At 40.5% G+C, this 14,558-nt stretch overlaps 1 protein-coding gene across 8 annotated transcripts in view; it reads left to right on the top strand.

The window, feature by feature from the left end:
• Positions 1–14,558, top strand: part of TBC1D30 (TBC1 domain family member 30) — a 79,507-nt gene that overhangs the window by 46,044 nt on the left and 18,905 nt on the right. For 4 of the 8 annotated variants that reach the window (XM_036299963.1, XM_036299965.1, XM_036299967.1 and 1 more), the window contains 6 exons: positions 437–502; positions 2,582–2,707; positions 4,407–4,592; positions 8,654–8,822; positions 9,321–9,377; positions 10,736–10,904. In XM_036299963.1, coding sequence (XP_036155856.1) covers positions 437–502; positions 2,582–2,707; positions 4,407–4,592; positions 8,654–8,822; positions 9,321–9,377; positions 10,736–10,904 — 773 coding nt within the window. The remainder of the gene's footprint in view (positions 1–436; positions 503–2,581; positions 2,708–4,406; positions 4,593–8,653; positions 8,823–9,320; positions 9,378–10,735; positions 10,905–14,558) is intronic. The other 4 variants (XM_036299964.1, XM_036299968.1, XM_036299970.1 and 1 more) reach the window with 1 other exon arrangement.

The raw sequence follows: 14,558 nt of genomic DNA, 5'->3' as shown, positions 1-14,558 counted from the left end.
GAGATACATTCTCAAAATGGGAAAACTTTGACAAGCATAAGAAGACAAATCATTTTTAAAAATACAGATGATGCTTGGGTTTATACTTACCATGAAAATTTTTGTACTTTCTGTTAATGGTGCCAAGTGTGAAAAAAATTTACAAAACCAAACATCTGTTATTCTGAATCCATAATACATGTTTTGGTTTCTGAACTACTGCTTCCCAATTATTTTTCGTGGATTGCAAATGGATCACAGGTGTGTTAGGGTGCCAAGGTGGGGCTTGGGGCAGGCATAGTCCTCACACCAGTCATATCTGGCTGAAAGAAGTTGACTGTTACCCAGTGTACTGTGCAGAGTTTATGCTCTACAGATGTCAGGATGAAAAAAAGATTGAAAAGTGCTTACCCAGGTCAGTAGTAGCATTTTGCCAATATTTCTTCTTTGTTCCTAGTGGTATGATGCTCTCAAGGCAGTTGCCAGACTATCCACAGGAATACCGAAAGAATGGAGGAGAAAGGTAAGGAGGATTTGTAGGGCTGAAATACAAAAGGGCCATCACTCTGTCCCTCTTTAAATCTCTGGAATGTAAAAAAGGATATTCTAAGTTTAGTAATTTGAAACATGTCCCCTTTCATTATTTATTCATTCAATATTTATTGATTATCTATTCTGCACCAGGTACTGTCCTAGGTACTGGGGATACAGCAGTGGAAAGAAAAACCAGACCAAAACGTTTGTACTTATGGAGCTTACAGTGAATAAAATATATAAAGTATATCAGATGGTGATAAGTGCCATGGATAAAAATAAAGCAGAAAAATAAGCGAAACTGTGGGAAATGGCGATAAGGAGTTGGAATTCTAAACAGCAAAGTGACAGTTAAATGGGGCCTTGCAGGAGGTGAGCAGTGGGCCATGCAGCTACCCTGGGGGAAGAGTATGCCAGAAAACACTCAAGTGGGAGCATTTCAGGAATATACAAGCAAAAGCAAGAGGATGGAGTGGCTGAAGCACGGTGAAAAGGGGGAAAGCACTAGGAGAGAGGGTCATAGAGGTAGTGTGATGGGGTTAGGAGGATGGCAGATCATGTAAGACCTTATAGGCCATAGTAGGACTTTGCTGGGTGTGAGATGGGAAGCATTGGGTAGTTTTGAGCAGGGGAATTACATGATACAACTTATATTTTAAATGGACCACTTTGGCTACTAACTTGAGAATATGAGGGACAAGGACAGAAGTGGGAGACTAGTAGAGGCTTGTAATAATTTAGGCAAGAGATGGAGAAGGGGTCTGATTCTAGATATATTTTCAAGGCTGAGTTGACATGAATTCCTATTAGATTGAATATGAGGTAATAGGATGTCAACGATGACTTCACGATTTTGACCTGAGCTACTGAAAGGGGAGACTTACTATTTACTTAGATGGGAGGAGCAGATGTGTGTGTTCATATGTGTGCATGTGTAGTTGAGGTGGTGATGGGTTAGATGATCGGCTTAGTATCTATTAAGGTTAAGATGCCTATTAGATATCTATGTTGAAGGTGTCAAGTGGGCATTTGGACATATGATTCTGATGCTTAGGAGAGAAGTCTGAGTGGAGATATTAATCAGTGATATTCCTGCTAACTATGTTCAGATACCAAAACTTGAAATGCTCTCTTACTATATCAGTTTATAGACCTAGTCTAATTCTGCTAGAATTTGAATATCAGGGGTTCCTCAAAATATACATTAAAAATGACCTTAAGAAATACATCTTTCAGCCCTAGCCGGTTTGGCTCAGTGGATAGAGCCAAGTCCTGGGACTCAAGGGTCCCAGGTTCGATTCCGGTCAAGGGCATGTACCTTGGTTGTGGGCACATACCCAGTGGGGAGTGTGCAGGAGGCAGCTGATTGATGTTTCTCTCTCGTTGATGCTTCTAACTCTCTGTCCCTCTCCCTTCCTCTCTGTAAAAAATCAATAAAATATATTTAAAAAAAAGAAATACATCTTTCAGAAACAGCTTTTCAGGATAATGTGTAAAAATATCCATTGACTCTAAAAACAGTTAGAAGTTATTCATTATGGGAGCTCATCTGTCGTATGTGTGTGTGTGTGAGTGTGTGTGTGTGTATGTGTGTGGGAAGAAAGAGAGAGAGAGAGAGAGAGAGAGAGAGAGAGAGAGAGAGGATTTAAAAGCAGAGACCACCTCATGGTGAGAAAAGGCCCATTCTCCATGAAGGACCAGGTGGATATTGCTCAAGCATAGACAGCAGTTCAGAGCCAAGTATAACAAGCTTGTAACATAATATAGCTAATTCAATGAACTGAAGTAAAACTTGAAAAAAAATGTTTTAACAGTATTCCTAATGTTAGGACCATTGCTTGATACATAGTGGAACTCAACAAATATTAATTGAAATTTCGAACACATGAAAGGTCCTAATTGATGCAGTTCAGTAAAATTCACATCTCAGGGAGGCTCTTTTGGATTTCTGCATGTGGGCTGTTTCTGGTCTAGGAAGTTCCCATTCTCTTGTTGGATGCAATCACTAGTCCTAGTAAAGGTGAAATTATGCATTTGACTTTAGCATTCTTCTTTATTCATATTTTAGGTTTGGTTGACCTTGGCAGATCATTATTTGCACAGCATAGCCATTGACTGGGACAAAACCTTGCGCTTCACTTTCAATGAAAGGAGTAATCCGGATGATGACTCAATGGGAATTCAGATAGTCAAGGTAATGCCCCTGAGTGTGGCCTGTTGTCCTAACTTAGAAGGAAGATTCCAAGAGCCAGACCTTTCCTGGATCGAGCATCAAGCCTTATGGTCTGAAAGTCTGTATATTTTCTGTTTCTTCTTTAGTTAATAGCTTTTTTAATGAAGAATTTTGACTGTATACATTGTCTTCAAAAGTTTGTGTGTTGCCAGTAAGAATAAAATGTTTCCATTCATATTCAGCTTATTTGTTCACATAAGAGATGAATTCTTTTTCTTTTCTTTCTTTTTTTTTTTTTTTTTTTTTTTTTTAGCATTGGTCAGTGCTGTTAACTGGATTTTCACATAAAAGTAACTAAGAAATTTAAAGTTAAGGATAATCCTGTTATAATAATTGGGCTCTTATTAGGGTCTTTGATAATTTCTTAACTGACAATTCATGAATATAATTAGATTGACTGGTGGGTCAATCTAATGACTGGTGGGTCAGTCTAATTAAACTAGCTGGTCAAGGGTCCAGGCCAGCCCTGAAGTCAGCACTGGTTTGCCTACCTGGATCATTACAGTTGGTTAGAACCTGGTGCCAAAAGCAAACGCTGCTGATTCGATTTGATCTCACTATTATTCTCTTACATAAGCCTGTAGAACGTCGCTTTTAATTTTATATGAGTACATCACAGTGTGACACTAGGCTGAGGTTTTAAAAGGAAACTTGTTTCATCTAAATTTTGGTCACCACAAGATGGCTAATGTTTCGGCAGATTTGAAGATTTTTTTTTTTTTTTTCCTGAGAAAGTACTAACTAAAAGGAGCCCCTTTCTGATCTAATTTGGTCTGTTTCAGACAAATCCTAAAAATATATTATGGAATTTTATATGGTATGCTTGAAAAGCTTTTACATTTTAACATTTCAGCTGTTTATTTGGAATTTCAGAATGTGTTTCTCACAGATGAAGTATTGTATATTTTAAATATTTTCTTTCTGTTTAAATTGCAAATTAAGGCAATGCACATTTTATAATGATCACATTATTAAGAAGGTCTTTTATTTTATTTTTGAAGTGAATACTATGTCAGTAAAATGACTTCAGCTCCTGAAAATCATAGTCTCTGCCTGGTAATACAATTATGGATATTGCCCTGATCAAATGTTAAATTTTTGTCTGTTTTACACAAATTTATAAAACAGTGTGGACAGAATAATTTTTCTGTTTTAGACAGAATGATTTTTCTGTCCCTCTACAATCCAGGTCGCATTTTTTGCTATTTTGGTTTTGCTCCTTAATACTATTTGGAGTTTTGATAGCTAAATAAACTTTATATCCTTTTCTGTAAGAAGTAATGTTGGCATGTATCATACATATGTTGAAATGACTTGTTTTATCTGAGATATATTATTAAATAAACTGTCAACTTATATGAAATTTTGTTAATTCTAAGTCCCTCTTTGTGTTAATTCTGGAAACACTTTAAGTAGAAAATTTGCCTGACTGCAATTCCTCTTAAAATGTCTAGGCATATTAGAAAACATTAGGAAAAAAAGGAAAGGAATTTCTTTTGACCCATGTCGCGTATACAATTTTAAAAAACTACAGTCCATGTTGATAATCTACTTAATGCTGAGGCAAAGAAATAACTACCGTTTTTGTTTTTGTTTTTTTGTTTTTGAGAGAGAGTATAGTAAGTCACTTTAAAAAATTACTGTTTTCCTCTTATTTTAGGATCTTCACCGCACAGGCTGCAGTTCTTACTGTGGCCAGGAGGCTGAGCAAGACAGGGTTGTGTTGAAGCGGGTCCTGTTGGCCTATGCCCGATGGAACAAGAATGTTGGGTACTGCCAAGGCTTTAACATCCTGGCTGCACTAATTCTGGAAGTGGTGGAAGGCAATGAAGGGGATGCTCTGAAAGTGAGTATCAGGCTCTGAAGAAGGCAACTGAAATTCTTCAGAGAGTTAAATATTGGAACTATAATTTTTCTTCCCTGATGCCCACTTCCTTCGGAGGTGTTTGCCATGCCTTCGTAATTACCCGTGATACCGTTTCCCCCAGGTGAAAGCCAGGTCAAGTGACAGACTCATGTAGCTACCAGATGTGAAGAGGATGATTAGGTGTTTAGATTCACTTAGAAGACATCTATTTTTAAAGCAAGTAAGTTATTAATTATATTAGTACTTACTGTTGCATAACAAAGGAGCTGCTTAAAACAGCAAACTTGGTATTACCTCACTGTTTCTTTGAGTTAGGAATCTGGGCGTGGCTTAACTGGCTCAGAGTCACATGATTGTGGCATTCAAACTGTTGGCTGGGGTGTGGTCTCATCTGAAGGCCTGACTAGGTGGGAGCATGCACTTCCAAGTTCATTTAGGTGGTTGTTGGAAAGCTATAATTCCTCACAGGTCTTGGACTGAGGGCCTCAGTTCCTTGCTAGCTATTTATTGGTCAGAGCCCTTTTTTAGTTCCGCTTTGTGGGGCTCACCATTGTGCAACATTCTGGTTGGTATCCCTCAATGAGCAAGAGAGTGAAAGAGAGTGAGCAACACAGAAGAGATTAGGTTACAGATTTGAAGCCAGTATATCAGAAGTCACATTTCATCATTTTCCCCACATTCTGTTCATTAGGAGCCAGGCACTAGGTCCAGCCCATACTCCAGGGAAAGGGCTTATATAAGAGTGTGACTCTCAGGAGATGGGGAATCCTTAGGGTCATGGTAGAAACCGCCTACTCCACCAGTTATCCTAAATTCTGGTTGGATCTTATTAGATTGCTTTATTCTTGCATATCTGGGATGAGGTATGGAGGAGGTAGGCTGAGAGTGAATGTCTGTGATGGAAGCAGATTGCTTGGAGAAAGGTTATAGAAGCGAATTATCTTTTAATCTTTGATGCCCAGGGCCTTTATTAGTAAAAATAAATAAATTCTGAAAACACTTTGAGATGGGACACTAGCAGTTTAAGCATGTCGGTCTGAATGTGATTCAGTGAATCACCAGAAATAAGTCTTCAGGAGGAAGAAAGCATTTTACACTTGGAAGATGACCACTGCCTTACTTGCTTGGGGCTATATGGGGTTGCTTCTTCTTATCTGAATCCTCAGGCTGCTGTTGATTGCAGTGCTTTGTGATGGTTACTTCGTCTTTGTATTCAAGAGCACCTCCCCCCACTCCCATTCTTTGTTTGACGGTGGCAAACACCGTTGTGATATTCTCAACCAGGGACTAATTCTGATATGGAAAGATAAGCAAATTTCCTCCTGGTTTTATACACATCATGGAATTAATTATAAAGCCAGCCTGACACGATCTCATTCTGTGTTCACCCTCTCACTTTTTCCATTCATGTGTTTAAGGAAACAGCTTTGAAGCTACTTGTTCATCAAATAGGCAGGGGTGGACGGGGGAGGCAGTGACAAATCGAATACATGACTTTAAATCATTTTTTATTAAGAAGCAATTTTGTTTAAGTAGTCCATCAGCTTTAGTTATTTTTCCCCCCAGCTTTTACTTGTATGGGAACTGCTCTATTTAAAAGCTGAAATAAACAATTCAGGTTGGGGGTGGGGTGGGAAGGTTTGGGAAAGGGTTATAATGCCAATCAAATCATGAAAGGACTCAGTGATGGTACTTGAGAAAGTAAAAAGTCACATAAGAAGATGGGATTAAATAAAGCTCAGAAACTGAATATTTAAGAAAATGAACTTTGTGGGATGAAATGACATTATCATCATTTAGGAATCTGGTTAGGCATTTAATGTGCAGAGGAATGTTGGGTTTATGAAGAAATACTTCTGATGCAAAGGAAAATATTGGGTGTTGGTGTTTTTCCAACAGCTATTTTGGCCTCTGCGAGTTGTAATTAGTAGGGAAATATATAATTTATTAAATGGAGGCAAACCATTTTCCTTGCTTTTTTGCACTTAGTAACTTTTATTTTTGGTGAGGTGTCTGTTAAGGTTTTTGGGACATTTTTTAATCGAGTTTTTTTGTTTGTTTTTAAAGCTTGTTTTCTTATTATTGAGTTTTAAGAGTTCGTTGTGTATTTTGGACCACAGTCCTTTATCAGATGGATCTCTTGAAAGTATTTTCTCCCAGACTGTGGCTTGTCTTCTAATTCACTTTCACAGAGCAGAAGTTTTAAATTTTAATGTAGTCTAGCTTATTAGTATTTCTGCATAGATTATGCATTTGGTGTTGTGTTATATCTAAAAAGTCATTCCCATACCCAAGGTCATCTAGGCTATGCTATCTTCTAGGGATTTTATAGGATTGCATTTTACATTTAGGTCTATGAAACAACAGGTTTTGTGAAGGGTGTAAGGTTTGTGTCTAGATTCAGTTTGTTTTGCATTTGGATGGTCCCAGCACCATTTGTTGAAGAGACTATCTTTCCTTCCTCCCTTCCTTCCTTCCTTCCTTCCTTCCTTCCTTCCTTCCTTCCTTCCTTCCTTCCTTCCTTCCTTCCTTCGTCTCTCCCTCTCCCCCTCCCCCTTCTTCTTCTTCTTGATGCAATGTTTGGTCCTTGAAATACAGTAGTGGGTAGAGTGACATTGCTGACATAAGACATCAGACTTTGAGATGCTATGGGATAGAGAATTTCATTGTGTCACAGAATTATTATGAGAATTGGTAATTTTTTTGTTGTTTTCTTGTTTTTGTGTAATCTTGAGGCTCATAATTTCTTCATAAAAACTTAAATATTTTTCTCAGTCTTATATAACTTATCCTAGAGGAAAAGTGATCCTGTGCGCCCCCCTCCCTTACCATGGTATGCGAAGTCTGACCGGCCACTGTGCTCTGCGGGGAAACTCACGCCCCCCTCACCTGGCCTGGCACTCTGGGACCACCTCCCTCCACACGGATTGAATATACTCTTTTTATTGCTAAGTTCCTATTTTCAGAGTGATGGTACATTTACCTGGTAAATTCTGTCCCTATACGTATAGGACGGCTCTAGCAGCTCCCTGGGCCTTCCTAATCCTGGAATAAAGATCTGGGGAGAGGGGCAGTTATTCTTGAGAATATGTCTCTACCCCTATTGACTTAGTTAAAACTCTAACCTTAAAAGTAGAAATTATAAGCCAGGGATGAGGGAAAAATGGGCCATTGGCAGGTCTGGGAGATAATTTTTTGGGGAAATTAGGTTTTGCAAAATGATGAAAATCAAAATGTGAGACAGCTACCTTCCACCAACATATAGGGCCAGCTATGATTTTGTTCTCAATTTTGATTTTCTTGTGGTCTGGGGAATGAGCAGGTCTTCTAGCAGGGAGGGCATATGAAGAGCATGTGTGCTGACAGGGAAGGGATCAGAGATTAGAACGTGTGTGTTTTGCTGGGCCGTTCTAGTGGTTCTTGACTTCTTATAAAAGGTAATGCAAATAAAAAAAAGTCAGAATGAAAGTAGTAATTTGAAGAACGTATGTATGAGACACCCTTATGGAAGGAATCCAGATTTTAAAAGTCTCATTTGTTCAAACAAAACCTTGTTGCATTCTCCCAGGAAAGGAAAGTGGACAAAGAGCCCACATCAGTTATTCTGATAACCGAGGTTGATGGTAGGTGAATCCTGAGATGGGCTTCAAGGGGGTGTTTTGTGATGGGCCAGTCTTGGTTTTCGTAGGAAGGTTGGAAAGCTGCTGACTTCAAGGAGCCAGTGTTGGGATTCCTGCTGGCTGCTGCGGAAGCACGTGCTCCATCTCGTACTTCTCAGAGCCACCCATGGGTAGCCTCAGGTCTAGCAGCCCATGTAGAAACTGTAGACCATAGCAGTCTGCGGGTCTGAGCTGCTTTGAGAACTTACTTAGATAATGATGAATTATCCAGATAATTATGGCACATGCTCTTCACCCAGGGTGGAGTTGAGCCTCGAAGATCCAGAACATTTGGTACTGACACATTTAAATGACAGTGTGCTTTGGCTAACTACATTTGATCCATTTGAATATGGTTTTTTTAAATCTTTTTTTCTTCAGATTATGATTTACCTTATTGACAAGGTACTTCCCGAGAGCTATTTTGTCAATAATCTCCGGGCGTTGTCTGTGGATATGGCTGTCTTCAGAGACCTCCTAAGACTGAAGCTCCCTGAATTATCTGAGCACCTGGACACTCTTCAGAGAACTGCAAACAAGGAGAGTGGAGGTAGTGATGATTCAATGCTATTGTACCTTCGAAATTTTTTACTTTTCTGACCCCACCATACGTAGGAGCCTACACCTTGAATGGAAATACATCTTTTCAGGTATTTCTCTTGGTGAGAGTTTGAGGCAATGAAATAGATTTTTAGAGAATAGGAACAAAACAAAACAAACAAAAAACCAACAGAGGGCCACATACTGAACCTTTGAATGGTCATAGTTAAGAAGTTGGTCAGGAACCTCATATATCACCAGTACCAGACATTCTTGTCTTTTAGATGAAGAATGGGGTACATGTCTCGCCATCTAGTTAAACTTCTCTAAGCTGGCACCAAATCTATAGGCATCTTTAAAGATGAGCTGCAGGTACCATTTAGCACACGCTGTGATTTTTTTCCTGAAGCACTGAGGTTATGGAAGAGTGGACTACGTATTTTCATAAAGTTGTAGGAGAGAATTTGAGTTGAAATGCTTAATGTTACTTTTCTTGATTCATGCTAAGGGCATGCAGATTCACTTGAGATGAATGGGCCAGTTCTTGCTGGAGAAGGAGCTGCAGGTAGAACTTGAACCCTGACGGAAGGCGCTGGCTGAGTAAGGTGGCGATGGAGACCGCTCTGTTACAGCTCTGAGAGTCACCACCGTCCAGCAGGCACCCGGATGACCTAAGCTAGCGCTGTGGTTACACCCCTGCATGCACTTGCCTGGCTGTGCTCAGGAGACCAGAAAGAAGAGTCAGAGTGTATTGTGTTTCCTGTAAATGGTTGCCAGTTACTGGACACACATTTAAACCTAGGAAAATATTAAATGATTTAGAAGACCTAATCTGTCCTCAATTAAAATACACTGGAAATTTTAGTGACACCTGGGTGTCTCTAAGCATTTCCTTCTAAATCATTTGAATAATCTTCACATTTAATTTGGCCGTGCAGTATAATTATGCACCTGTGTGGATTTCATAAGACTCCTGGGTCGAACAACCTTAAGCTGTCCCATAGTCAGACACGCTGTACTGGGGTCCATGTTTTCCCCCTAGTGCTCTGCATTGGCCTGCAAGGGGTGAGTGACCTCAGATTCTAGTCTCTGGGAAGAGATGCTCCCTTTGTTCCTAGGTAAGAAGGAAGAAAATGAGGGCAGGAGAGCAGATCTCTTTTTGCTTATACTTGGGTAAATGCATATTCTGACTGTAATTAGGACGGAGAAGCAGTCCACATATCTAAATTTTACTTCATTAAAATGCATACTTATGCCATCACAGGAAATGAGAGGGAGCTCTGTGTTTTTTAGTGAATTTAGAAACTTCAAAGTGAGCCGGATCTCAGATATTTAAAACTGTGTAGTTTAGTTCAACATATTTTAAAATTTCATGTTGTTTAATCTCTAGATATTTGGAGGGGGGGGGGGGGAGGTTTCCAGCTATCTTTCTCTAATTGGTTTGTAGTTTAATACCATTGTGGTCTGAGAACTATGCATGCTCTAAGAAGTAGACAAGCAATTCCTAAGGAGCAATTTTACTTTTCTGAGCAGCATTTGAATAAAAGTGGGCTTTAGGATATTTTGGAAATCGGCATTTGCTTTTGAGGGACTAAAATCCTTTTTTTTTTTTTAATTTCATTTTTGGTGAGGAAAACATTTTCAGCATCCCATAATAGGCAGAACCAAATTAAATGTTAGGTTAAGATTTCTGAAGTACCATAAAGAATTTGTGAAGTTCATATTATTGAGATTTTTATTAAACACACCTGTGTCCGTCTAGAAAATGGAAGGAAAAAAGAGGAAAGAACCATAATTTAGCCCCGTAAACAAATCAGTCAGGAAAAGTAACATAGTTGGGTGGACTTGGGGGACTGGAAGAGGGTGCCTTTATATCTTGCAAACTGTCAATTCTGAAGAAATGGAGTGTTTGCTTTATTTCAGGTGGATACGAGCCCCCGCTCACGAATGTCTTCACGATGCAGTGGTTCCTGACTCTCTTCGCCACGTGCCTCCCTAACCACACCGTTTTAAAGATTTGGGATTCTGTCTTTTTTGAAGGTTCGGAAATCATCCTAAGGGTGTCGCTGGCTATCTGGGCAAAGTTGGGAGAGTAAGTGACTTCCCCCTTCTCTTCTGTTCTGTGGTGTTGGGGGCCTTGAGCAGCTTTTGTGCTCTAACATGTAAAGTGTCGATAATTAAGTGTGAGGAAAAGAGGAAGTTGTGAACTTTGTGCAGCGGCTTTAGCCTTCTGGGATCTCAGCTGACACATTTTTTTTTTCTTTTAATCTTTACTGTTGAAAGTATTACATAGGCCCTCCTTTTCCCCCATTAACCTCTTCCCGCCCACTCCCGTCCTTCCCCACCCCAGGCCCTCACCACCCCATTGCCTGTGTCCGAGTTATGCATATATGCACACAAATTCTTTGGTTGATGGCTTCCCACTCACCCTCCCCTGCTGACACATTCTTGGTTGTTGGGGACAGATGGCATCTGCTTTAGAGAAGGGGGCAGGCTTGTTCAGGCCTGGAATTCTCCCCCTCCTCCTAGTGTGTGTGTCCAGCTGGTTTGCTCTTTGTCAGCATCTCTCTGGACACTAGTTTTGAAGAGGGAGACTTAGGTGCATGAGGAACTATGAGGTCTGGAAAGAAGTAGGTGGATTTGTTGGTTAATACCACAATTTAGATTATGTTGAATCTTTATTACTTATTGTGTCCAGCCTTTTAGGGCTGTGATGAAATTAAATGAGATAATAAATATAAGGTGTCTAGCAAGGTGCTTGGTACATAGTCAGTAGAATATAGGGAACTTCTTTCCTTTCATCAAGAATTAACACTGTGTGTGGGAATCTATTACTACCAAACACATCACTAAAGAGATTTTACTTACATTCTTTACTAGCAGCTGGGCTGAAAAAACTAGGGTGTTTTCACCCATCTTGACTATATTATGACTATTACATTAAAATTCTCCCTTTTTGGTAATGGAAGAAATACAGGTGTGGGCAAAAGTAGGTTTACAGTTGTAAGTACATGAAATAGTTTATTTTTGTATTATCATTAATTATTATATTATTTTCCGTATGAACAACAGTAAACCTACTTTTGCCAATCCCTGTATTAGAATGAAATTGTTATAGTTAACCTAAGATACAGAGGTAGTTTTTTTCTGTCAGAAGTTTGGTGTGTTTTTTTAAATCATCACCTGAGGATATTTTTCCATTGATGTTTAGAAAGAGTAGAAGAGAGAGGGAAAGGCAGAAGCATCGATGTGAGAGAAACACACCTATTGGTTGTCCCCTGCATGCGCTGAGCCTGCAACTGTGGTACATGCCCTTGACCGGAATGGAACCCGGGACCCTTCAGTCCCCAGGCCATCTATTCATTATCTGTAGGATTAGAATTTAGTCATATTGTCACTCCAAGGATGTCACATTGTTGAAAAGGTAATGGCTACACTTTTAAATCCAATATTCATTGAGTGCTTGCAATGGACAGGCATTGCTCTGAGCACTCTACATGTAAAACTAACTCCTTTGGTACTCACCATCATCCTATGAGTTAGGTCCTCTTATTATCCCCATTTTACAGATGTGAGAACTGAGGCACAGAGAAGTTAATTGCCCAAGGTCACCCAGTTAGAAGTGGAAGGGCCTGTTTTTGAACCCAGCTCCCTTGGCTCTGGAGTCTGTGATTTTTAACAATGTGAATATACTGATAATATATGGCTCCTATTTTTTTAAAAATATATTTTATTGATTTTTTTACAGAGAGGAAGGGAGAGGGCTAGAGAGTTAGAAACATAGATGAGAGAGAAACATCAATCAGCTGCCTCCTGCACACCCTCTACTGGGGATGTGCCTGCAACCAAGGTACATGCCCTTGACCAGAATCGAACCCAGAACCCTTCATTCCGCAGGCTGATGCTCTATCCACTGAGCCAAACCAGTTAGGGCTATGGTTCCTTTTGATGCAGTTCAGAGGATATATGAATCAGACTGGTAGAATTTTAAATTTTTCAGAGCCTTTGTTCATTATAATTCTACATGTTTTGAGTGTGCAACTTGTTAAGCAGAAGGAAAGGCAACCAGCATACATCAAGTGCCTATAGTGCCATCATTATGTTAGACCGTGTAAACACATGATCTCATTCATCCTGCCCGTAGCCCTGTGAAGTCGGTGGGACTTAAACCTGGATCTTTCTGACTCCAGTGCCTGTGCTGTTCCCCACAAACTGTCCGTTGGAAAAATCCTAAATAGCAGATAGGTAGTCTCCAGCTATGTGCGCCTGAGTAACATATGTGCCTCGTGTATGGTTATCCATGGGACCTCTCCCCTTGCTTCTGCAACTTGAATGCCTCCCTCTCACTCACACCAAGGGTACTTTTAGAATATGCAAGCTGTAGAGCATCAGCTCACCTTCCCTGGCATCTCTTTCCCGTGTCCTTTCTCCTCTGACCCTGCTGCTCTGGCTCGCTCCCTCGTTCCCTCATGCCTGGCCTGTCTTGGTGTGTCTTCCCTGGTTTCCCCATCACACCCACACTTGCCATGCCACCTCCAGGCTGACCTTGCCAAGGGCATGTCTGTTCCCACACTCCCTGTTCAGAGCCTTCCAGTGATCGTTGCCTGAAGGGGCTCAGCTGGCGGGTGAGGCCTTCGGTGTCCTTTGCCTGCAGCTCTCCCGCTGCAGCTCCCTGGCTCCGTTCTGGCCCTGGGGAGCCACTTGCAGATTCTTGGGTAGGGCCTGCAGCTGTCTCCTGCCTCCGTGCCAAAAATATACTTACTCTTCCTTGTCAACCGGGAGAATATTTTTCAAAATTCATCCTCAGCATTATTTCTCTTCCTCATCCTCCAGGGTAAAGGTAACCACTTTTTTTTATTGATGCCCACATGCTACTTTGTATTTTTGTAATAACACCTCAACAGTTCATCTCATTTATTTATTTACCTGATTGTGGCAGTGAGATTTGAACAGCACTCCAGAGCCTGAAGTTTTCCCAGCATCTTATTTTTGGGGGGATGGCTGTATGAAAATCCCCCAACATCAGGGTACATCATACTGTGTCTTGTGGTTGGTGGCCAATAGAGTCATCCTCCTACACAGAGGATGTCATGGTGGATAAAACAGATGCACCGTGCTCTTTGTTTCGGACCACTCCTTTTTTTCCCTCGAGAAGAAGGATTAACATGTACCCTGCCTCACAGGTTGCCAGGTAACAGCTTCTTTATATGTAGAAACAAATGTAAGAAGCAGGGTGCGATCTCCAGCTAGCAGCAGTGCCCTGAGAAGAACTGAAAAAATTCTGCCTGTGAAAGCATCCTGTGGACTGATGACATATACAGATAAAGTTCTAGTATTTCTCATCTTTTATTTCTACTGTGGTTTGGTTTTCAGTCTATCAGTGATATCACGGTTTGTAGATTAACAGCAACAGATTTCCTCCTGGGGATAATTGTTCTTCAGATCTAATTTCATGGTTATGATTTCTCATCAGTGGTGGGTATTCTGATGTGTAAAATGTGTCACATGGAAGCAGTAAAAGTGCCACCGGTAGGGCTGGGAGGCTGGGGAGCCATGTAAGAAAGATGGGAACTCATCCCATAATAAGTACCTCCAAGTTGCCGTGGGTATTTTTTATCTTTTCTCTGTGTATGGCAGGCTGTATAGGGAGTGTGTCCCAGTATTTTGAGTTTTGTTGATTGCTGATGTGATTGATTTGATGGTCAGAGGCCACATACCCTGTGGGACCTGATAGACAGCATGGGGG

This window comes from Myotis myotis, unplaced genomic scaffold, assembly GCF_014108235.1.
Source record: "Myotis myotis isolate mMyoMyo1 unplaced genomic scaffold, mMyoMyo1.p scaffold_m19_p_3, whole genome shotgun sequence".
Taxonomy (NCBI): Eukaryota; Metazoa; Chordata; class Mammalia; order Chiroptera; family Vespertilionidae; genus Myotis; species Myotis myotis.
The sequence above is the reverse complement of the archived record's forward strand: the minus strand, read 5'-3'. Positions and strand labels throughout refer to the sequence as shown.